This window comes from Bacillus rossius, chromosome 8 (genome assembly GCF_032445375.1).
Source record: "Bacillus rossius redtenbacheri isolate Brsri chromosome 8, Brsri_v3, whole genome shotgun sequence".
NCBI lineage: Eukaryota > Metazoa > Arthropoda > Insecta > Phasmatodea > Bacillidae > Bacillus > Bacillus rossius.
Window position 1 is genome coordinate 56,396,376 of NC_086336.1, and position 25,641 is coordinate 56,422,016.

General features: G+C 37.7%; 1 protein-coding gene across 4 annotated transcripts; it reads right to left on the reverse strand.

Annotated features, from left to right (window-relative positions):
* Positions 1–1,728: 1,728 nt before the first annotated feature.
* LOC134534970 (monocarboxylate transporter 13-like) lies at positions 1,729–25,397 on the reverse strand. 4 transcript variants are annotated; one of them, XM_063373735.1, is made up of 11 exons: positions 24,488–25,397; positions 16,369–16,409; positions 14,835–15,011; positions 13,696–13,822; positions 12,626–12,769; positions 11,619–11,891; positions 10,636–10,794; positions 7,343–7,475; positions 6,272–6,723; positions 4,536–4,727; positions 1,729–2,364 (listed from the first exon to the last, which is right to left on the reverse strand). In XM_063373735.1, the coding sequence occupies exons 3-11, from the start codon at positions 14,976–14,978 to the stop codon at positions 2,225–2,227; spliced, it is 1,764 nt and encodes a 587-aa protein (XP_063229805.1). In that variant the 5' UTR covers positions 14,979–15,011; positions 16,369–16,409; positions 24,488–25,397; the 3' UTR covers positions 1,729–2,224. The 4 variants fall into 4 exon arrangements, with proteins under 4 accessions (XP_063229805.1, XP_063229806.1, XP_063229807.1 ...); XM_063373736.1 differs by lacking the exon at positions 24,488–25,397 and adding an exon at positions 24,344–24,479; XM_063373737.1 differs by lacking the exon at positions 16,369–16,409.
* Positions 25,398–25,641: the final 244 nt, after the last annotated feature.

Consider the following 25,641-nt stretch of genomic DNA (forward strand, 5'->3'; position numbering starts at 1 on the left):
AGACATCAGAATCCTCTTTTTGATATTTCAAACAAGGTATGTGCAAATACACTGGATACTAATACAGGACAGCTCTATGGTAACAATACAGGCCGGAGTGTGAAGATCGACAGCAGGTGCGACTACAAAAATAGTTTGTATAAAAATTGTTAAATCATATATTATATTATCTGGTATCAAACATGAATATCTTCTTTTAAAGCAATTCGAAGAACTAGAAGTTTACATTACCCCATAAATCTGTATGATTAAAAAAAAAAAAACATTCTAAGAGAAGAGAAAGTTATCTGCGTTGCCATAATGTTGGTACAATGTGTATTAAACATATATATTGTTCAAACCATGGACGCAAGAAGTACACTAATACCTCCATGGTCATCTATCGGACTGACGTGGAAACAACGCCACAGGTTTTCAAACATAAATCTTGAAGCTTTCCGGTGTTAGTCCGTATTGTAGCCTATTTGATATGAGGTAAGTATAAATAAGAAATTAAAACTTTTAGTTTGCCCACCTTTATAACTATGGTGGTAAGAAGTAAAGAGGTGAGTGTGTGTAACGTTTGTCATGTTATTAAAGGTCCTGTCACACCGTAAAATATTTGTCTCCGATTATATTTGGCAATAGAGTTGGAGGGGTAGTGAAAAAACGGAAAATTGCTTCCAATTTTCTCCATCAAATAAATTTAGACAGATAACTTCAAATATGTTTTAAATCATTTCACAATATCAAAGTTTATTTCTGGCCTTAGCTATCTCAAACTTTCCAATTGTCACTGTAATTAAATAACTCATCACATTGCTGGATATAAAATTTGAAAATTGTTCTGATATTTGAGGATTAAAAATTTTTTAAACATATATAAATGAAACTACCTTTAATATTCGTTCAGATATTATTTTAAAGTTATAGAACATAATTTCCTTTTTACATATAAAATTACTTCGCATACTACATTCATATTATAATTATTTTAGTTATTTCACATTTATAACCACTTTGAACGCCCATATTTTCTTCGCTATTTTAAATATTCGTTGTGACGGAAAGGATGTCATTTCCGTTTACGATAGGCACGATTATAATTGGATGATTGCATCCATCATACAATATATTTTAGAACCTGTCTTATATGCAAAATATTTGATGGAAACTCAAGTCATCCAATTTGTCAAACATGGCTACGTTAGTGACGTTTTAGGTGAAGTTATAACCCTCCACCTTTATCTAGCACAACATATTGGAAGGTGTTGGAAGCTAACATTTTACAGTGTGATATAGGCCTCAATTGTAGTCCAGATGAGAAATACCCCTATATGCAATGAAGTGATATTCTTAGTCGTTGCTGATGTGTTGTTAAAAAACAATTGTTTAAAAATACTCACTTCAGGTTGAGTTCCTTTATAACTTTAGCATTCAGACAGCAGCGGCTGGTTTTGTTAACCAATAAATTGCTATCCAGGTGATTTCGCCATTGGTTTCATACACCCGCTCCATAGACTAAATACTCTTCCTATTAATAACACTTTTTAATTACGCTCTACCAGTGTTATAATTTACTACAATTAATAATTGAAAGAATATGTATCGTTTTTCGAAAACCTAATAAAACATAAGCAGAGTAAAAAAAAACACGTATAAGCTTACCATTACTTAACTACACACTCAACGTGAAAATAATAGTGGCCTATAAGTTATAATGAAATAATGACTAGCAAGCACTATTAATTGAGGTAAGTTACGGGGATACATGTCAAACTTTTAATACTGGTGCCAAATCCTTCCTAAGGCATGTTGCATTTGACAGGCATGTTTCACTGAAATTTTTTAAATCACTTTGATGACGTAAAAGTAAACATCAATATCATTTTCTTTCCCGGCCTTTCTTGCTCTTCGCCATCTTTTACATACATTCTTCCTCCACTCGAGTTCCGCAAAACATATCTTCTAATGTTGCCAGCACAGTTCCCCACTGTTTTACAAGACTTTCTCATACCTTACGGGCGTAGTTAAATCTCTCTCTCTCTCTCTCTCTCTCTCTCTCTCTCTCTCTCTCTCTCTCTCTCCCTCTATATGTCTTCTACTGGAAGATGTACGTAATCTAACAACAGTGGCAGATAATTATGTTGTCTGTTATGCCTGATCAAATACAGCTTAGATTTGTTTGAGTTTAAAACACTAGCAGTGCTCCAAAGATTGCAGACGTCCTGGAGATATTAAAAAGTCAAGCCGCAGAAGGTTCGCTTTTGATTTTAAATTTCTTGTAAAAAAACTCAGTAAGCCACATAACTATGGTCACGAATGATAGTATGTTTATAATAAATATGCACGCGTTGTAACTTCCACTCACATCGCGAACATAACCTGAAAAACAGAAACACCAAAATTTAAAATCAATTTTTCTGAAGCCACTCTTCATTGCAAAAATACATACTAGGTCTGTACCGAAAATACAGAGCCATATTAATAAAAAAATATAAAAACAATATGTGTACATTAATTAAAAATAATACAAGATACAAAAATGTGAGCGAGTCTTTTAGTACTCGCCTGTTATGTGTAACATCTGACCTCGGTAACGAGCAAATTCATGTGTTCTCATGTTAAAAACACACATATAATACAAAACTTGGACACGAAATTTAACGTAGAATTCTTTAAAATAATGCCGAGCGTGATAAATATACGCAAACTGTGTTTTCAGCTACATTTCTTGACTGCGAATCACACGTAGTTTCAGCACCCGCCACTAGAATTCGTTGCCGGAGCAGCTACGCCGATTATTGAATCATTCGAATAGCAGACCAAAATTTTAAACTTTATAATGAAACGGCTCCAATAAAAGCGAAAAAGACTTGAATTTATACAAGATTCCTGCTTTGGACGTGATTTTAACAAGGAGTTTTATAAAATTATTAGCCTACCCATCCTATTCTAAAGTTGTTTGCATGTTTGTTTTGTTGATAGTATCTAAATCATATTGGATTTTAGTTTCATATATTTTAAATACAAAATTATGTTGTAAATTTTTACTGGGATCAATTTCCATATTAATTTATCTTAATTATTTACTTTCAGAAACAGTTTTTTTTTTTTTGCTCAGTGGTTCCATAAAAGAAAAGTGATTATTTTTTTATTGTTCTCTTACTGATTCCAGTTTTCATTCATGCATTGATATAATTATTAAGAATTTTGTTTGTTGATAACGAGAGATATTTACTTAACTGATTTTGAATTATAATATGATAATTTTCTAGTAGGTAAATCGCTACTATTATTAGATTTTGGATATTATACCTTTTATTATTTATATTCTATTTTATTTAAAACTTGAGAGTGTTGTGAATATATCACGTTTCTCGTGCTAGAGCAGTATCTCCTTGACTTGCACAAATAACAGTTCAAGATTTCTAAAAGTCACGAGTTATTATTAGATATAAATATAGATAAATATCCTGAATTAGATTAGCAGTACTAGTGGCTCTCAGGCAAAAACATATAAAGCAATTACTCCGTGTGAGATGCTATTTGCAAAATTTCATGAAAATAATTCTATTTCTGATGGGCATAACTACTGTCGAACCAAAAGTAATTAAACGTATTTTATAAAGATTGGTTACGAGGTGCAATTATCCCGGTCCATTATAGAGCAATACAAATTTTAATAGAGAAAACTTGACATCCGAATCCACATGAGTGTTCGTAAACTATATTAAGAATTCTCGCCATGTCAAGCTTTCGTATTTTCTCCTAATATGAGAATTTGATTAAGAAACGGTTGTAAAACGAGACTATAAAGGTTTTAGTTGTACGAATTGCCCAATCGTAAAAAAAAAAAAAATCTCTTAAGTGGCCACAACGCCATCAACTTAACTAAATTCTGATAACGATTATTTTCCTGGAATTTTGCAGATCACAAGTGACTATTAGTAAATAACTTGTGGCCATATTTGCTAATAAAATTGTTGAGCAAATAGTAGTAGTATATAATAGTCGGTCCGGAAACCGGGTTCCAGGAGTGGATACCGAGCCTGTACGCCATCTCGTATCGTGAAGTCACGGCGGCCATTTTGGATTAACTTTTACCTTGACCCCGGCCGACATCTTGGATTCCGCCATCTCCACAATAGGTTTAACATTATCTATGCTATTTGTATAAATGACAATAAGATAGTGAAATTTTCACCCGTACCTAGGGCCTATATTGAACTGAAACATCCCTTCGGTAAAGTGAGCGTAGTTTCATGTATGCATAGCACCACTGAGCAGTAAACTGGAACGTGATTATAAAGCAACTTTATAATATTTTGTACAAAACCATCATAATGTCTATACACACATGAATTATTCCGATTTAGCTCCTTTTTTTCAGCTGCCTCGATGATATCTCTATTGATCACATTTATTTCAAACTTGTCAAAAATGTTTTCGCGTCACTCGTTTTACAAAAAATAAAACCCGTCAGTCGGAAACAATAGAGCCGTGAAGATCAAGAGATGCACTTCAAGTAAAAATTCTCCTTGCGTTACACATACCGATAATTGGGCCGCAGGTGAGGTAGAAGACGACGTTCAGAAGCATCTGCATGCCCGTCGCCAGCGGGATCTGCTCCACCGTCACGTAGCTGGGGATCACCAAGGTCATGTACACCGTCCGCACGCCCTTGGCCACCCCCAGCGCCACGCTCACCAGCATCAGCGAGGAGAACGTGGTGAAGAACATCACAGCTACAACGCAGGAGTACGACAGTGTGACTCTCTGGCCATCCTGCGCCGGGAGCGTCGCCGAAAACGACGCTCCTGGCCGGTGAGCGGAATGCATGGGATGAGTTTAGAGTGAAGTTATCGTCGGGGTTGGGAAACTCCAGACCGGTACACCACTTACATTACAATATAGTCTCTGAGGAGTTGAAGACAAGCGATGAATTACTGGACCCAACTAGCACCTAGTCTTTGTAGGAAGAGAATCCAAACCATACGGGAGTGATCTTTGGTGAAGTATTTAGATTGTACCTATATATTGTGAGAATAAGTCCAGTATGGCAACGAAGCAACTCGTGTTTCTGTTTCAACTTTTCCTGAAGATGGCTGTTAAGATGATTACAGAAAGTTAGTCTTTGTTTATGTTGTGGCATTGCGACTATTATGATGAGCAGTTCGACACACTATATGAATTTGAGCTGGTGTAAATTCAGTTGCGAGGTGGACAGAGAGAGAGAGAGATGGCCTTAGCCACAGTGCAGGATCTGGGGATATAAACACTGTGCAGGCGCGACCACCTACCACAACATAGACCTTCCATTAACCGGACAATTTCCTGTCATTCACACACCCCTCCCCCGCCTCGGTCGCCTCACCGCCTGGATGGTTCTGCGGGTCACAAGGTGCACCATCGCGTGAAGTAGCGCGACTCGGACGTCATGGTTCTCGCGGCTTCGAGCGTCAGCTCGGGAACTTCCAGAAGCTACGAGACCTCTCCGCTGGGGGATCCCGGCAGGTATAAAAGGCGACGTGGAGTGTCCGGACGAGTCCAGACGAGTCCAGGCGCGAGTTAAACCGAGAGTCTGGTGACGAGAACAAAGAGACGGTGAGCGATACCAGCGAGGAACGGCGAGTCGAGTCCTGGCGAGGAAAGTAACGCTGATCTGCGTTAATAAGGCAAATATTTCTCGTCACATGTTCTTTGAAATTTGAAAATACTTTCCATAACCTGTGCCTTTCTGTGAAAGCAACTTCTAAAATAAAATTTAATCCGTAAACATATTTTCAAGAGTCTGGCAAGTCAGCCAACATCTCCCGTAGAGTGAATCATCCAAATGCAATCAACAAACAACAAATTCCAATTATTATGGTCTCTATGGGCTGTAAGGACTACACTGAACAGTTCAAAGTCAATCTCTTAAAATGACAGCCTACTAATGATCCAAAATAAAATATGGTATTTCTGGTGATGACTTGCAAATACAATCTTTAGATGATATAGTAACTTACACAAGACAATTGTGCTTAAATTAATTACGATTAATACACCATGTCATCTACATTATATCTAGCACTCTTATAGAACTTCAAAAATAACAACTTTTAAATGAATAATTTAGACAACACATTTACTGGGCTGAAACTATTGCGGAAATAGTTACAAACAATATGAAAACTAAGTAAATAAGACATCCTAAGATTTCTAAATAATTAATAAAAGTATAAAATAATTACATAATACAGGCATTGATGCCAGAACTATTTCAGTAAAAACAATTGGTAGTACTCACTCGTCCTGGAGACTATAAGCAGAACTAGGCTGATCAGGTACATGGTCTTCGCACTGTAGTGCATGTAGTCTGCGAAGAAAGGAGAGAGGAACCGGAACACTATGTCCACAGCCGCGATGGTGGACATGGTGAGCGCAATCTGGTTGTCCGTGAAGCTCAGGTCGGCGAGGATAAGTGGCGTGAGCATAGAAAAATTCAGCTCCGCCGTTATGGCGATGCATATCCCAAAAAGGAGATTGATGAAGCTCGGGTCTTTCAGCAAGCTCAAGTCCATTTCTGTTGCGATTCTCTGCCATAAAGTTGTCTTATTTTGCTCTTTCGGGTCATCTTTCTTTTCTGTAGCCACATCATCCTGTTCATCACTTACTTTACTTGAAGCCATGCAGCGTTCATTATACGGTTGATTGGAGATATTTGAATCCTTTCTCTGTTCAGCATTTGACTTCGGAATTCTGCAAGAAGATAGTGGGAAACTAGTTATTATAAGTGAACTACGAGACATTAAAAAAAAAACACTTTAATCGCAAAGCTCTCTCCATACAGTGGCGGATCCAATGGGGGGCACCAGGGGCAAGTGCCCCCCTCCCCCGAAAAACCAGTTGTCTGCTACATTAATATTGCCGACAAAAATGATTGTTTCTGAAACCAATAAAATATGTTAATATAATTAATGAATTTCTTGTAGAATCATAAAATCTGGTGGTTGGATGTTATGTATAGTGTGAGTAGATTAAATAGAAATTTAGTAATTTAAAGCCATTTTTTCCCTCTGGCTATTCTGAAATCCTAGAGTGCCCCCTCCGAGGTGGACCTCTGGATCCGCCACTGTCTCCATAACAAACAAAACGTTCAGGAACTCAGCATACACGTCATATTTTAAAAGCTATAAATAACAAATATACATTCCACGATATTATTTATAATTAATTGCACTGTTCGGTAATGCTGATATTTTTCATGTAAAAGGTCGTCGCCCAGTATTTATATTTTTGGAAGCCAACTTAAAGGTCTGTGCACTTAATAACATAAAGATTGGACGGGTCTTTTATGCAACGAACGCTGTGGACTCACTCGAAGCTCTGTCCATCGTCCAACTGCTTGTCCGTGCCTGGGAGGTCGTCCTCGGCCACCGGCGCCGCCACGGAGTCGCTCCTTCCCGCAGGACTCGCCGACTCCGCTTCCTCTGGTTCAGTCGTCCTCTCGCCTAGAAGCAAGATCGCCTTTTAACTCTGCACAAGCAACAATGAATCTCTGTACTTCATCTCTCATACAACTTATTTCGAGGTAAGTCATGGCTTCTGGGCTGAGTCTCCTCCCTCTACTTCCACGAAAGCCTATGATACAAGTTAAAAAAAATTTTGCAAAGATAGTCGAATCAGAAATTTGTGGATAACCACAATTTCTAACCTCACGCATCAGGTCGATTAATAACTGCTTAATATCATGAATGTGCCTGAATTAATAGATACATAATTGTGTGTGTGTGTTTTTTTTTTTTAAATAATCAGAATTGTAATTCATTTCTAACATCATAAGGTATTTCTTGCTTACAGATAAATACTTAAAAGTTTTGTATTTTACATTTCCAAAATTGAAACGAGTGCCAGCTCCATTTCATAGAAGTGCACTCTGGCCTTGAAGGGGGAAACTAAATGGGTTGTCATTTTCATTTGTCGTGATAAAGATTTGAAATGACAAGGTTGTAATTCAAACTAAGGTACCAATAGTGTGGAACCTACCCTTCCCGTAGAAGTTCGTCTGCATCGCATTTCACCAGTGGCGTAGCAGGCGGGTGGCAGGGATGGCCCACGCCAGGTGAGCTGGAGCAGGGGGGGGGGGGGGGAACGCTGCCGCGACGGTTTCGCGTTACTGAACCCCCCCCCCCCCCCCTCTTTTAATCCAAGAGGGAGCGCCATTTTCAATACTGGCCAGTGGCGCCAGTCACCTTAGCCACGTCACTGTATTTCACACCGATTTTATGTTCTTCCTTCGGCTAGACTAATGGTTACGAGATAAACAATAAATAAACAGCAATTAGGCTAAGTTAAAAGGACGCAACTCATTAAAATTAGCTATATGTTGTTAAACTTATGACTAATGTAACATATTAATTTCTTATTTACGAATACAATTGGAATGAAAATTACAGACAGACTTTGATCCAGTATTTTAATCCTGCTCGTGCCCTCCAAAGGCCGGGAAAATGGTCTGAGGACGGCTTTGACGCTGTATTACCCCAGGAACGAATATAATACCAACCAGTAGTACCAACCCTTACCAACCCTTCAAAAGCTAGACACTTATTCCCATCGTCCACGTCCGTACGCCGTGTCCTGTATTGTGGGCAGATTTTGATGCCATTTCTTTGATTTTTCATTTCTGTGACGTTCATTTTCTCAAAACCGAATCCATATACATACTTATAATTTATTATAAGATAGGTTCAAATGTATAATTTTCTCATCTTTGAAATGGCTAGAAGGAAAGAAAGAGCTGGGTCAGTTCCCTGGCTGAGACCGTTAGATCCAGTATGGCTGGCCCTATGACCCTCAAGTAGTGGTCCAGCATGATGTCCCTTGACAATGGATGCTAATCCCACCATTGCCCATTTAGCATTTTGCCATTTTATCCCAGCATTACTGTAGAGTTGTGATTATTGAATACTTATTTAACATGAATATGTTTAATAATGGCCTTCATGATTAATTCACTTATACCCTGAGCTTAAACACACAATTAACACTTACAGCATCCATAATATAATAAAAACTAAATAAGTGGATCGGAACTTCTGGAAGAGGTTCTTCTGGCGCTGACCAATCAACCTAAATGGAAAAGTGACCTGAATGTGACGTGCAGCTTCAGTGGATTATATTAGAACTTTTATCAACTCAGGGGCGTAACCCAACTTCTAATTTGGGTAAGCGGGCGAATGACCAGAGGTTCACTTCGCCCCTTCCGTAGGATCGCAACTGTATCAACTACATTGTCTGTCGATTAAGCGATTTTATCGATCACAAACGGCTTTATCTGGTTTGTTCAAGAAACTGAATGGTGACTAGGGCACAAGGTGGGATCGAAGTTTACTAGGAAGCGTACGATTTTTGTAGGTACTTGAAAAGAATTTTATCTTCAACTCTGTTACATACAAAAAAAAATTGGTTGTCTGTAAAGTCGGTTTACGGACGATAGTTTAACGTGACAACGTCATAAAACATTGATGAAATGATTGCATACTTTTATGAATAAAATAGAATCATTTTTATTTTAATAATAAAAGAATAAATACTTGAAATCATACTAGTAATCAGATTTTTAAAATGAAAGAATAATTACCATTTATTGCCGAAATTGTTGTTGTAATAAGCAATGAAAACCACATTAACTTTTCACTTCACTTTATAAACAGTCGTCAAAACAGTTTACGTGTAGATGACTTGTAATTAATTTAAAAAACTTGCGTTTAGCTATAAAGTTTAAATATAATTATGAACAATTTTTCATATAAATAAACTGTAATCAAATATCTATCATCAATTATATGAATCACCATAATTTTTTAGTCAATTGTAATATAACCTATTATTACTGCACTCGCCGACAGCGTAACGGAACACAGCGTAACGGAACAATGAGCGTAACGGGACACAGTGTAACGGATCAATGAACGTAACGGGACACAGCGTAACGGAACAATGTGCGTAACGGGACACCTTTTCGTGCGTGCAGCCGGCGTTCATCGATTTATTAAACGTTGTCACGTCAAAAAGAAGTGCAGTAACTCCGTGTAAAAATGCTCGACTCATCTTGATACCGGTTTTCCATAGTTTCCCGAAATTTCAGTCAAACTCTGGGCTCACCATGGCCGATTCATTCCCTAGTGTCAATTATTTCGTATTGTATGTTACCATCTCTAGTGATTGACTGTGTGGTCTAGGTGTCAGCGTACCTAAATCCTGACTCTGGGTCGTAGGTTCGATTTCCATTTTCGGCATGGGTGTTTTTATAATAAGTTACCAATAATACCCCCAATAAACCTCCCGGAATAAAGTGAGAATATTTACTTCATATAAAATTAAATAAATAAATATTCATCTCTAGTGAGCTTATTACTGCCGACGAGACAATAATATCAATTTTAAAAGAAACTTTTTTAAGAACTTTGACATAATACTATTCACCCACCAACTCTCGGTTCCGATTTTTTAAAATTGCCAGACAGACCTACTCGAGAGTAGATCCTTAACACAAATATGTTTCAAGAAAGACTGGACTGAAAGTCAAAGTAATGCATTCAGAGAACTTTCAGGAAAGAAGAGGGAAACTCAAGTCAGTATAAGGTCAGTAGAAACACTCATGCTTACCACTAGATGTGTGTAAGTGATCTTTCTTCTGGAGTGTTGGCATGTCAGGGTCTTCAAAATTTTGAGCTTTGACTTGGAGATCGACTGTTATTTGTACAGGCGTGATTGCATCATCCTTGCTATCACTTTTGACCAAACTCTTGAAATCCATGAGTGGTTCTGCAAGTAAAACAAAATATATTCCAAATGGTTGATTTTGCTAGGCACTTGTCACTAGATGATAATCCTTGCCTCTTAACAGTATAAAGTATATAATTAATTGCTTTGACGTGAGAACTAAGACAAGGAATAATTTTATAATGCACATTTATGCACATATGCTTAAGGGGGATTAGGACTCGCCATATTGCAAGTTCAAATATTTTGATACAACTAGCAATAAAGCTCTCCAGCTAAATTTCTTGGTTTGGCATGGCGTAGAACTTAGCTTAGGCTACTTGTAAAATGGTGTGTTCATCATGACAGTTGTAGTCACCGTGTGAAATATTAATTTATTTCCTCACAGCGCTTACAGACTAGAGCCTGTTAGTAAATATGTGGTTGCAACAAGGTATATAATGTCTGGGAGGTATGATTTATGCCTTCACATGCCAAACATTGGGCTAAATAGTACCAAATTAGAATTATAGCATAATTATGGAAAAATATGGAAAAATCGAAGATGGTGGGGCCTATTCTTCCTTAAGACGACAGGACCTCCAGGATCATATTGGCTTCGGACCACTTGGAACTGGAGTACCACCTTGATGCTCATCCCTTACCACATGAGTTCGATGCCTCAGCCACCGATGATCTTGGGGGAAAGTAAGTAACATATAGGAGGATTCCCAGTGGTAGAGTGGTTAGAATACTTGCTTTCCACCAGGGCTATAACTGGAATTTTTCCTTGGAAAACGCTTGAGCCAATGGGATTTCTTTGGGTAAGTCCCTACTCAATCTGTCTCAGATGTTGACGAAACGCCGATCCCTAGAGGGTCACGTACCTCGGGCAGGATCGACGGGTCGCGGCCTCATGTGCCACTTGACGGGCTGCAGGAGTAAAGCCCCGACGAGAGAGTGCAGGTTCAGAGCGCTCATGATGAGCCCCGTGCCGACCACACCATAGCGCTCCAGCAGCTGGCTGATGAGCAGGGGCATCACCGTGGGTCCTATTCCCGTCAGCGTCATGGCCAGACCCATCGCCTTGCCTCGCCTCTCCTTGAAGTACGAGTTCAAGGCCACGTGGAAGGCGTGCGCCAACATGCTCATGCCGAACGCTGAGAACAGGGCACGTAGGCGTGCCGAAACATCAAGAGCATCACCTTTTATTTTGTTTTTTCCTCAGACATTGCCTCGTCGAACAACGAGAGACGTAGGTACATCCACCGTGCGAGTCAGGGAAAGCAGAGACAGTATCGAGCAGGGCCTATGGCAAGAATCCATGGCTGAAACGGGATTCTAACCATTATTTTTGCGAGCTGTAAAATGTAACGCGAGTGAACAAAATCATGTACACATTTGCATGACATTTTACCACAAATACACAACACTTAATAACTATCTGGTGACAAAATTTCGAACGAAACATGAAATGTAAGGGAGCTATTGTAGTATATTTAAATGAATATCCCCTTTTTTATTTCATTAATGACAATAAAATGAAATAATTAACACGACATGTGAGATCGAGCCTTAAGTGATAAGCCCAAAAGTTTTGTTCGAAACACTCTTTCAGTGACTGTAATTTAATGTGATAACATCTTATACCATTGACTAAAAGAAAATTTTAGTTCAGATGTATAAACGACTCAACAGGAATTGTTAACACAGTAAAGAAATTAATTGTGTATAGCCTAGTTGTGTGGAATTGATGGTAGGGTATGGAGGAGGGTTCAGATGGTATGATTTAGTGCCAGACTTCATGATTTAGCAAGATGATTGGGTGTTGCTTTAACTCATTGCAAAATCAAACGAGTAAATAGTAAGGAATCCTCATCGTAAGTGAACTCACAGAAAACGAATCCATGCGTGGTGAGGAAGTACGCGAAGGAGTTCCCGAAGCTAGTGGCCAGCATGCCCGAGAACATTATGATGGATCCGACGACGGCTACTTTTCTGTAGCCGAACCGCTTGATGAATACTCCGTGAATCATACCTGCGAGATGCACATTGTATATTATTGGACAGTTCTGTGTTTAAAGATTTGCATTGTATATCTACTCTTCAAAAACTTTTTCTTGTCTAATATCAAGTTTTTCACACTCTTGCTTCCACCTTTTTCTTTGAGGTTTTTTTCCTTTTTTTTTTTTCCTGTCTCTCCTGAAAATTTTTCCCTGTCTTACTAGTCTATCTGGCTAGGTAACATATATATCACAGTAGGCTAACACATTATTATCAAAACACGTTTCAACTAACATAAGCTATATAACACGTAGAAATTGTAAAACGATATTTTGCTGTACAATAAACAGTCCGAAATGTTTTTTTTTCCTTCATTTTTACTAACACTACGTAACCAACACTGCCAGTCTGAAAAAAAGAAGAATCTAATAGTCTGATGAAACCATGACATTTGTGATAACTACCACATAGTATCAAAAATACATTTTCTTTTTAAGATATTGCCAGTTTTCCTGTGGTTTTTGTTTCCTTGAAAAATCATCGTGACTAAATATAAGTTACAAATCTAAACTAAATTTAAAAAATTAAAAAAATTAGGATAAATTAAATTTTTACAGTGGCAGGAAAACAGAACACACAAGCGCATACAATATTATTTAAGTTAAGTAAAGTAGATCTTACAACACAAAAAAAAAAAAAACAAGGAAAGAGGTACTGAATACTGTTTATCAGAATTGATTAGTTATTATGCCTGCATAACAGATAATAAACTTTATTCTTCTGTTCAACATGCATAAAATGATTATTGATAATATTAATGATATGACTTAATTATTATTTATCAATATGATCTGAAAAAATTTTTAGTTTAGTTAACTATAGTTGTAATGGCACAAGATCAAAAGTTCACACGATAAAAATTAACAAAATAGTAAAAGCAGCCTTATAATACATACTAACCGAAAATCATGCCAAAGCCTGCATTCACGCTGATTAAAATGGATATCTGAGTCGCCGACATTCCAATACTAAAAAACCTGTCTTTGTACACCAAGGCGAACGTTTGCATTGCAGGGTATGTTATAATCTGGAACAATTTTCAGGTAACATTAGACAACAGGAAAAAATACATATTACGCAAATTATAATAAATTGCCACTTAATATGTTGTACTACAATATTAAATTTAAATAAGACAAAAACTTTCTATCGAACACTGAAGGCACTTGTATATATTAGTTTGTTTCAAACAATATTTCCATTTAAATAAGTGAGAATAAAGATCTCAGGCTTCTGCTGCCATTGTATGGAGTTGCTAGGCTTTTGGGTTGTAGACGCATCCAAGGCGAAGATATCACCAACGTTTCGGTCGACATTGCAATCGCCATCAACAGGGTAACAGTTACCTTACTGAGGTTCTTGGAAGGCTGCCATTGCCATCTGTGTTCCAAATTTCAGTTAAATATATAGCAGTATATAAAAGTTATCGTGTTCTAGAAGAGATGCAGCAATTTATATCAATTAAAGACTACACATCCTGGTGCCGGAGCTTTGCAGGCCTGAGTAGTTAATCCACAGCTGCTCGTGTATGCATGGCCCGGACAGCAGTCGTCGGAGCCTGTACCGAACCGGCCGGCGCTTCCATATAGGCGAACTAGGCAACCGCCTAGGGCGCCAAGTAGCTGGGGGCGGCGCAGCACGACACATAACAGCTCATATAATATGTTTAACGATTATTGAAACTAGATGAAAATGGATTTTTGTAACAGTTTGGAATGTTTATATTGATATAGGTAATTATTTAAAGTCCACGGTGACCTGTTTATGATTTGTAATAAGTAAAAAAAAGTAAAAAAAAACACTAGCCTGCTTACATTTGATTGTTGACAAAATCTTAGGCTTACGTGATGTATTTTGAGGCAAGGAAAATTTTTTTTGGGGTGTCCGGCGCGGCCGGGGGGGGGGGGGGGCATTAAGGTTTTACCTAGGGCACCAATTTACCTTGCACCGGCCCTGTGTACCGAACCTTCCTCCTTGGCGTACGTCCACCGAAGAGAGCTACGCGTCGAGAAGGGCAAACTGCACGGGGGGTAACTCACGTTGCTGAGCGCGGAGCCCAGAGACACCATCCACCCCCAGCCGCCGTCAGGGGGCAGCAGCTCGACTGCACGGCCATCTTGGTCTCCCAGCAGCGGCGCCCTCTTCTCGGCGTCTTCCTTCTTCCCTCCGGAGGACCGCTCCATGTCGTGGCTGCTCCAACCCGACCTCCGCCGCGTCTGGCATAAAGCAGTCTCGCTCACAGCATTGTCCATTCAAATGTTACATTTTTTTGAGCTTAGCGTGCGTTTGTCAGAGGATGCAATTTTATTTTTTTAGATGTGAATAGGGAGTTAGTGTAAAGTTAAATCCAAGTTTATGGGGTTGCAACCCTTGTTTCACGGCCGCCATCTTGGAAAAAAGATTTTCAAATGGTTTTTACGGTTTATCTGCCAAACTATAGGTCTCACAAAAAAAATTATTTAACCTTTTTTTTTTGTTGCAACTAAAATTATCTACAACTTTTGTCCAGTAACGTTTAGTCGTAGAACCATAAATAAAACAGTTATAAGTGAAAAATCCATAAAAATTTGAGAAAAAATCTATTTGTCATATAACATGTTTCTAATCATTTTACAAAAAAATGATATCAGATCATTTTTATAGATGGTGTTTTAAGGAACAATTTTTATTATAAACATTTTTAAATATATTTATTAGTTAAGTTTTTACAGCGCTGCGAAACGAATACTATTCTTCAGTATTCATAACTATACATTAATATAAATATAAATATTGATGATTTGCCATAATTTTTAATCATCTTGTTATTTGTTTTATGATAATCTTTTTAATTATTGTTATTGATAATGCAATATTGTCATGCCCATATCTATTTCTAATGCTTGTTAGTATTCGTAAGAAATATTAAAGAAAATTAACCATTACTGCTACATAGAAACTAAGAAGAATTTTATAAAAGTACGTCACTAGAGTGTACACATATTATTATAATATAATTTTTTTTAAAGGTACGTAACTCATAAATTCCTACTATTTGAAGTACTTACACCAATAAGGTCAAGGTTAAGATATATTAAAAAGAAATTCATAAAATATGAAAACTACTTGAAATATTTGCACCAATAAAGTCGAGGTATGGTTTCGAATATTGGCAGCATTCGCTTTATCCCAGTAAGACGGTTGGGAAGCCTTCTTTTCGCAGACGAGAGAGGCAAACGCCCCATCGTGCATCTTCGGTTTTTTTTTTTTTTTTTTGGTTCATTGTAAATAAATATGGCGGTGTTAATAAAAGGATACTAATGGTCAATTAGGTTAGGTTAGCTACATTATAAATACTTTAAAACATTGTGGACGGTTGATTTGGTTAGGATAGCTACATTAAAGATATGGAAAAAAGCATGAACTTCGGGGAACTTCGGGTTTAGGCTCTCTCGTCTGTGAAAAGAAGGCTTCCAAAGATCTGTTATTCTTCGATGCGTATTACGAGGCAAAGTGGCTGGCCAAGGGTAAATAAAGCCATAATTTACGTAAATTCAAAATTGTTTAATCATTGTGGACATGAAACTTTCTTACCTAAAAATTCGGGTGTCTGTAGACGTCCAGTGCATGCAGTTCTGAAATAAACAAGTTTCGAAATTCAAAGACAAATTTATTTTTCAACAGAACAAGATTTTTAAAAAATACGTCTTGGAAACACAGGTCTATGTACGGCTGATATGTGATAGCTCCATGTCTTAGGTGGTGCTGCCCGAATGGCGGGCCAAACCCTCGGTGAGATCTGATCAGCACAGTACCTATCCCTCGCACAGCCTCGTGCGCACTGCACACACCAGCTGTTTCGTAACGCGTGGACTGATAACGAACCCCTTTATCTCATCCTAGCGAGGTCGGCTAGCTGCCTCTTTTACAGAGCGAACTGCGTCCCGACCCTGGGATCTCTCATCGGCCCAAGTTGTATGGCTCTTCGTACAAATCTATACTAATATTATAAAGCTGAAGAGTTTGTTTGTTTGTTTGTTTGTTTAAACGTGCTAATCTCAGGAACATCTGGTCCGATTTGAAAAAAAAAATTCAGTGTTGGATAGTACATTTATCGAGGAAGGCTATACGCTATATTATATTATCAATAACATTAGGGATCCTTACTAAAAGTCCAATTTAGAATCAAATGCGTTGGAGGGGGTTAGATACAACATGCAGTACACGTACGAAGTGTGTGTTGACAATGCCGCAGACGCTAGAAGTTTATTTCATATTGCCTATTAACATTGTTGCCACGCACAAGATGCCTTGTCATTCTTAATTTTCCCATACAAGTAAAAAACACCCGTGTGATATTAACAACGAAGCAATCAGTACCCTCATATAGAATACATAGAGATAGTGTGAGGTATATATGTAGATATAAAGAGATAAATACAGATAGAGTGATACATAGATATATAGGACTATAGATGTAGATAGAGATAAATATATATTTATATACATGGCTAGATTATTTGTATATGTGTAACTACTTCAAACATATTACAAAACAAAACTGAATGAGGCATTGCAATGCATGCCGAGCATTAGCTAGATAATGGAATATTTTCAATATTAGTAATCCCTTATTTTTCAGTTTTTTTTCTATATTGCTTTATAGAATCTAGATTACACACAGACCAGGTAAATAACTACAAACTGGCAGAACAACGTCTGTCGGGATCTGAAAGTGATATAAATTATTTTGCACGCTTGACATTCAAATTAAGAAGACAATTACTAACTACATCTGATCTCTAAACAGTTCCCCTTCACCCTGTGTTCAGCCCGGGCAACGCTGGGTACTGCAGCTAGTGTAACATACGTCTGGGCCAGACGTGTTAAGGGACCCGCCTAGATGGGAGTGTGTTTGTGTCGGTGAGGCAGAATGACAATGTTGACGCTCGCTGCTGCTTATAGCGCAGCATTGTCTCTAAGCACAAGGCTCTGAACCGGCGCGCTGTATTCTCGTCGTGAATGGGGCAAATATGTAATCTAACTGGTAACCGTAACATAATGTGACGCACAAATGAAGATAAAGTTGTAATGCAAGTCCTTCGGGTGTTTTCAAGAGACTGTGCCAGATTTTTCATTCCTAAAAATTATTTTGCCATTCTCACTCTTATAAAAAACCAGTTAAAAAAGATATCTGGAAAAGGAACTACTCAGCCACCCATAGTGTATACTTAAATTATTTTCAATAAACAAACCCCACTCGGATATCTTTGGCATTTGTCAAATCTCGTGTTATTTTCTGAAGCTCTTTACACTGTACGTGTGCCTAAGTAGACGGGGCCGTTAGTTATCTCCCTCTTATATAATATTGTACGTCGTCAATAAACATTATCTGTAATCTGTATTCATTTATATGTAGAAGTTGCCATACTTAAATTATGATAATTGTTTTGGGCACATGTAGAACTCGAATAAACTCTGACACATATGCACATTTAATTACACACCTGACATACCAATTATTTCTAAAGGTGATTTAGCATCTGAATCTACGTAGTTTATACATTTGTTTAAATTCTTAAACACATCGAAAAAGCACCTCATGTTATGATTAGAGGAATTTGAATCCAAACGATAACTAGTTCCATAGGCAGGCTCGGATCTACGTTTCGTAACTTCCAAAGAATTTTATTCTGATTTTCTGCTAAATATGGGAAGCCAAATATAGTGTAAACATTTAAATGTACATCCAACATATTGTATTAAAACTATGTTAACAACCTATTTTTCTTATGACACTCATGCATGGTTGATCGTAAATATGTCTTAGGGCGCCGTAATGACAAAAATGATCTCTCATCAGATGTAGTTGTCACTATAAGCGTTGCAAAAAAGAACCAGTAGAAGTTCATTTATTATGGGGAATGCATCCTAATCCATACGCCCAGAGCAGTTGTTGGAAAATCATCTCCCTGCTCCTTTTTCCGCATCCATTTCTTTCGCCAAAGCGAAATTTTATCGCTCAGCAGAAGCGAAGCGAAACCGTGATCCGACATCAAGTAGTCCAAAGCGGCCGAAAAGAGACTTGGCAACTTTATCGTCCTCACAAGAAGAGGCCTTAAGAATATTTTCTTGAATGCAAAATGGTAGCTGAAAGACACCCAAGATTTCAACTGAAAATATTTTAAATCGGAGAGAACAAAGTCTAATAATAGACTGATACTCTGTGGTATTCCTTGGCTGAGTTCCATTTATGGTTGGCGCAATTAAACTGATGACCACCATCATGTGAAATTCGGGGTGTTACCTGCAGTTGATTGCTTAAATCTTCTGCATGTTTCCAAGCGTTTTTTTAGCTAGTGCCCAAAATTTCCCGACTGGTTAGAATGGAAATGGTGTTATTCACTTGCATAGCACCATCACTAGTGCCGAGTGTCATCTTCTGGAGTACTTTACTCAGTGACTGCATCAGAGACAGTATAAAACTCAGACGCAACTCAGGCACGAATTAAGCTGTCGCCAATTAAGCAGCCTTCTCAGCTGTGCTTGGATCATACAATTCTGAAATTGTGCTTAGTTTCTACGATTGTTAACTGGTCAACCCATCGGGTCTCATAAAGAGATGTAAGTGCACAACTAAGAGTGCTAATGAGGACAGTTCTTCGTTCTGGATGCAATATGAAGAAATAAATTACTTCTTTCATAACTCAACAGCATCCCTGATAATAGGCACATTAGAGCTACGTGAGAGAATTATTCAGCTTTTGACTGTAGCACGGTGACGGACAGCATTTGGTTCCTTTTTTTTTAATTGTTATGCCAGTACTACCTCGTACCTCAGAGAGCACGGCAACACATAGAATCTGTTCCTACTCCAATACAACATCCAGGGGAAGTTTCAGCTTCTTCTTGAGTTGGGATAGAACACACTGCCAAATCTCCTTGCCTGTCTAAAAACAACTCCCTTGCAGATGTTACAACTGTGTTCTCTTTAACAGCAAGCAGTTTTATTGCTTCTTTCCTATCTTCATTTGATTCGTTGTAATTTTCATGTTTACCATTATTTACTTCCTCAAATGTTTCCACACATATGATAAAAATCTTCACAAATATTACCATTATTATATATGTACTGTAAGGTAATGTTCAGCTAGAATCAGTGAGATACATCGGTTGACCCGTCAAAAAGTAATCAGTATTATCGTGAGGCCTACACGTTCATTAGAAACATGTTTCCCGCGGCAATAAATTAGAGCATTTTGAGTTGTTTTGCTCATATATGTAGCAGTCTGTGAGTGTATCTCCAGATTTTTGACACCAGCATACTCGAAACCTAAAAAGCTCTCTAAAATTCCCATCACTCGCAGCCACACCAATATCGCGAAGTACCTTCCCCTAATCTCTGTTTCCATTGATAACTACATTTTGAAAGCCGAGAAAATAATTATCTCAACAACTGGATGTCGGACCTTCAATTTCTCCTCCCTCCCTCACTTTTTTTTTTTTTCATCGAGGTGTTTTGGTGTAGGCGGTTGATCACTTTCAAGTTAGGCTTATTGAAGGTTTTAATAAATGACGTTCCCTGTTCTGCAGCTCATAAGTGATAGATGTGACTATCGTGCATCTCCAAGTCCCATTATGCCTTGCAAATTCATTACATCGCGAAAAAAAGGAGTGTGTTTGCAAAATTAACCTTGTTTGAAATGGAAAAGACTTACGCTCAAAATATCGCCTTCATTTCCTTATCGTTAATCATGTGTGAGGAATACGAAAACATGTCTCATTATGGCTTCCCGGAGTTCGATAGGAGCTGATATTTTGTAAGTCATCTAATGGTTTCCCAATAAAATTTCTAATATAGTAAGGGATATTTGAGCTATCGCATGACTCCATGGGTTAGGAAAAAGATTCATACGATTGCGATTAACAGGATGGAGCTGAAGTGGAGCAGGCTATTTCAGTAGACTCTAAAGGAGCAAGAACCACTATTACCATCGTCAACATCTTCCACAGAAGTTGTAGTACAAGCTTAAACTGGTCATTTACTGAAAGGCTGAAAATATGTTTTCATGTCTTTGGGTTTCTGATACTCAAGCTCACTTCTTTAACATGTTCATATATATCAGAAATTCTAAAAGATTATCTTAAAATTATGGTTGAAGCTCATTTAATTTGTGCTGACATAGTGAGCAAAGTATACAAAATTATTTTTCACACTTGAAAATTTCAAAACTTTTCAACAATTAGAAGTCTACGAATGTCCCATTTTTACTTAAAACAAATACACTTAAATAAATTGCCCAAAAAAACAAACAATCTTGATGGAGTAAAACTACCAAAAAAAAAAATCTCGACTCCAAAATGCTAATTTAATTCATTCATCATTTTGAGGTCAAAAATAGGGTTTGCTGAAACTACGAAGGTTGTCTCAAATGTTTCCAACCTCAACAAGAAGATGGCAGCACTTGTCAACAAAATTGGGGAATGTGTTTGTTCGTGCTTTGGAACATACCTTCTGAAATTTCGGCCATTTGGGATGGGCAGGTTTTTTTTTTTTAAACAATTGTTTGCTTGAGTCTCTGCAAAATAGTTGTTAATGAAGGTGATGGCCTTCTCTTTCAACAAAAATTCTGTCCTCCGAGCATATTGTTTAGCCTAGGAAATAATAAAAAAAAATCAATTGGGTTTATACCTGGCGAGCAAGAAGGGTGGTCAAGCAGTTCAAACTGTAATTCGTAGATTTTCGCCACTGTAACCACTGTGGTGTGTTACACTCCTCAGTCTCTCTTGATGACTGGGGGGTAACTAGTGGATCATTTGGTTTCCGAAGGCAAAATAATGATTTCGTCTAGATATTAATACCTCTGTTTTTATTTTACTTTTGATTATTTTCACATATTTTATAAGTTGATTAACAAATAAATATAGATATATAACATTGACATTGATTTAAAATTACCTTATTAAAAGAATGGGCCGGCCCTTATTAGAAAATGTCATGGCTCATTAACACATAAAATTCGTAACAATAAACATGTTCATGAATAGCAGTCCCAGAATACGGTGGATCTTTCAAGTCCTAAAGGAACATTTCTGTCTGTCTGATCTGTTCAACGTCGTGATTCAATGCTTGTCCGAAAATGTGAAAAAAAAAAATAAAAAAAAACTAAAAAAAACTGAAGGGCTGGCGGTTTGACGATTGCTGGACGAAGTGGAACAGTTGACTGGACGTCAGAGGGCCTTAGTCATCCGGCCCTTGGAAACTGTCTGGTTCTGGGATCTATCTGGTTCTTGGACCCTGTCTTAACAGATCCGAAACACATATGTTCAGGACTGATTCACAGACAGTTGGCAAAATAGTCAGAAAATGCCTTCTAATCACGATGATGGTCGGGGAATAACGGTTGTCACCGAACAGGGAGATGGCTTCCAGGATCAGCCCGAGTGCTGGGCTCGCGAACTCGCGGACATTTCCATGCTTAAATAAAAAAAAATGAATAAATTATGATGAATAAAACATGACTACTCCTACGAGGTAGACCTACATTGACTGACTAAAGCTAATCACTACAGTTGTGGGAATCATATCCCTTGTCTAGCTGATTACATCTTAAAAGAAAAACTGAGACGTCCTGATGTCGGAGATACGGAGTGGTCAGCCCAGAGGGGCGGCAGAGACTCGTAATTAAAAGGCAAAGGTTCCGAAGATTACCGAGGGGCTTGTCGAGAAATACTGACCTCGATATCTCGAAATTGGTGGTACTGGCCGATGTCAGCGCTACCTACTATGGTGTGTCAGAACCAAGTAGAGGTCGGCTCACACGAGGTGACAGTTAAGCCACGGGGCCTATGGAGCAGACTAGGCCAGCGCTCTGGTGGCCTGAGAGGGAACTACGGGGTACTGGATACTGCGGGAGACGTCAGAGGGCAGGCGTTTAGTGGGCATTCAAACACTCAGAGCTTGAGCTCACACCCAGAGCCTAAAAGCGTGACTGTACTTTGGTGAAAATGACTCAGACGAGGTCTTACAAGTAGCCTGCCCTGAGAGCTTGCAGGACATAGCAGTTCTCGTCATGGATCAGAGACGAATTACAGGCGACATTCGTGAACCAAGGCGGGAATAAAAGGATACACAGTGTACTCGCCAAATACTTGGCAAAAATCGGATATAGGGCTGGGAATAATTGAGGCAGGTCTGACAAAGATTAAACTGGAGTGTACAGTTGGAGGAACAAGTTTAAGTTCTAGCAGCATAAGAATGACTCGTGACATTTTTTTTTAAAATTCAAATTTAAAATTGTGACAAAAATACAAGTTAGCAGCACAAGTGTAAGCTGGTGCAATGCCATGGTAGAACAAATTTTTTTGTTTCTGCAAATGTGACTATTTTCTGCCATTTCTGCCATCACCTTGTCAGATATTGATGCACAGTATGCTCCTGCCATGTTTTCCATTTTTCAAGATGATTAAGACAATTCCACGACTATTCTAGCAAAAACGTCACCACCACTCTCCTGGCCAAAGGAACAGATTCGCCTTTTTTCGAGCTGATTCCTCATTTACAGTTTTTGATGTCACAAAAGTTCTTTGTCAACCAAGCTGGTACAACCATGTTTGAATTCTGCTGAACAAAATATTACTGTGGTAAATGATGGTTCAGAGTCCTTGTAGGTTAATTTGGCATAGGTGTATTGCCTTTAAACAAAATATTGAACGAGAGCTCGATACCCAATTTTCAATTTCACAAAAACATACCTATCCAATCATGTAATTGATAACAATTGCAAGTCCAAAATAGCTGACATTTCAGAGTGTACATTCCAAAGCAGAACCAAAAATTCCCTAATTTATTTCGACAAGTGGTCATCTTCATGTTGAAGTTGGAAACTTTTCTGATAACCCTCGTACATGACAATGTTCAAATTCAGTTCTAAAACAATTTTAAAAACTTCTTTGTAATATAATTTGAGACCATTGTAGGCAAAGAAAATTTATGTTTAAAAAAAATTCTAGTTGAAATTAATCTACTTATTAATTAAAGATATTGAATTAAAATTATTTCACTTCATGGAAGTTTTAATTCTAAATAAATATATACCATGTTTATTCAATAAAGGTAAATTAAATTATCCTAATTACTAATACTTGTCTTACTCTGCAGCTATATTTGTTAAAAAATATGTTCAAATATATAAAAACGACCTTAAGCACAAGATTATTTATATACTATAAAGGGAATGCTTATGCTCTGTGGTTTCAGTACATATGAAAACATAATTCCACTTCTTAAAATTGAAATATTCACACTTACCATAGTTGAAGCTACAAAACAAACACTACATACCTATATATTACTCCAATAAAAATAAATAAATACAAACGATAGGCAAACGTTCCTTGCAAGGGGTCAAAAGGGGAAAATATATTAAATTATTAAAAAAAAATTTATTTTAGTCTTAAATTAACCAATAATTTCGTACATTTTTATTTAATTTAATAAGAACGTCATTTTATCTCGATAGTTAAGTACACAAGTGGTAAAATGACCACAGAACATAGTGAATCTCACCGAAAATATTTAACAGGATCATGGCTTCTGAACTTAACATGGAGAAAGTGTTACCCTAAAATGTTTGGCATAGATGCATTGTATAGAGCCATGAGCTAATCTGCTACTGCTGAAAATTAGTTTGACCGATATAATAATTATCACCTGGTTATTTAGATCCCAGCAACGAGTGCAGTGTTTCTCAAAGCAAACTTCAAACCAACTACTTCCCTCGTGGTCGTGTCATGCAAATTCTCGACGAATAATGTCAATTGAAGCCCTATCCATCAAGTCACGATAAGCAGTAGCTAGCAGATTTATAACCAGACATTTCACCATCCCTAGAAAAGTGTCTCGAGGATTAAATTAATAATGTACCTTACTTTTGTCTGCCGTTCCAAGGTTGCTGAGCTAGTCTCCTTATCTGGGGTACCTACAGATAGTAAGTAGACTTGAACCCGTTCACCTGCACTGTTGATGGATTTTCATTCCAAAGTACTGACACCTTCCATCTCCATACAAACTCTAGTGACTAATGACTTCAACTGTGCTTTAAATATGTGCATAGGGCTAGAAGCATGCACTGAATTTCCATTTGGGAATGGGTGGGGGAGACAAACATTGTTTTGAAGCAGTTTTGGGCCCACTTGCTAGACAGTAGCTTTCATAATATATTATTACTAACATAGCTACATTGATTGTGAGAAGTAATGCATCAGCTATTATCAGGCAAAGAAACCAGAGAAAATTAATTCGCTTTATTTTGGTAGCCAAATATTTTGGTGTGGCATACCAGAAAAACTGCATCTCCTACTTATTTACATAAAAATTTCTCTTTTTAATTACAAAACGGTATTGAACATTTTAAATATGTTTACAAAGCAATTAGCCATTGAGTAGTTAAATAATCATTATAACACTCACACTTTGGATTTAACCTCCTATCCAAGTTTATTTTAGATAGCATTACTTGTCGTACATAACATTTCTATTTCCTCTGTAAGAGTCACACTTCTATAGCTCCTTCATTGTTCTATGGGAAAATAGAATCTCTCTGCCTATCAGGGGCATAACCGGGGGGGAGGGGGGGGGGGGGGTTAGGTGTTCAAACCCCCCCCCCCCCCCTAGCACCAAATCTTTAATTAAATTTCTTATTCATCACTCAAACAAATTTCATATTGAAAATTAATAAAATTTTTACCATTACAATATTTAAATTTAAGTACTGAAAACTGCTAAAATAGCACTATTTTACACCTTAAAATCCAAATTTTCCCGGGGGAGGGCCCCCGGCCCCCCGCTTTAATACGGGGGGGCGG

Excerpts from the sequence above, each read along its gene's own strand:
- LOC134534970 (XM_063373737.1), bottom strand. The coding sequence starts at position 14,978 with ATGGAGCGGTCCTCCGGAGGGAAGAAGGAAGACGCCGAGAAGAGGGCG. Across the intron at positions 13,823-14,834 it reads TGGGCTCCGCGCTCAGCAAC|ATTATAACATACCCTGCAAT; the intron begins GTGAGTTACCCC and ends AAATTGTTCCAG. Across the intron at positions 7,476-10,635 it reads TCACTTACACACATCTAGTG|GCGAGAGGACGACTGAACCA; the intron begins GTAAGCATGAGT and ends TCTTGCTTCTAG.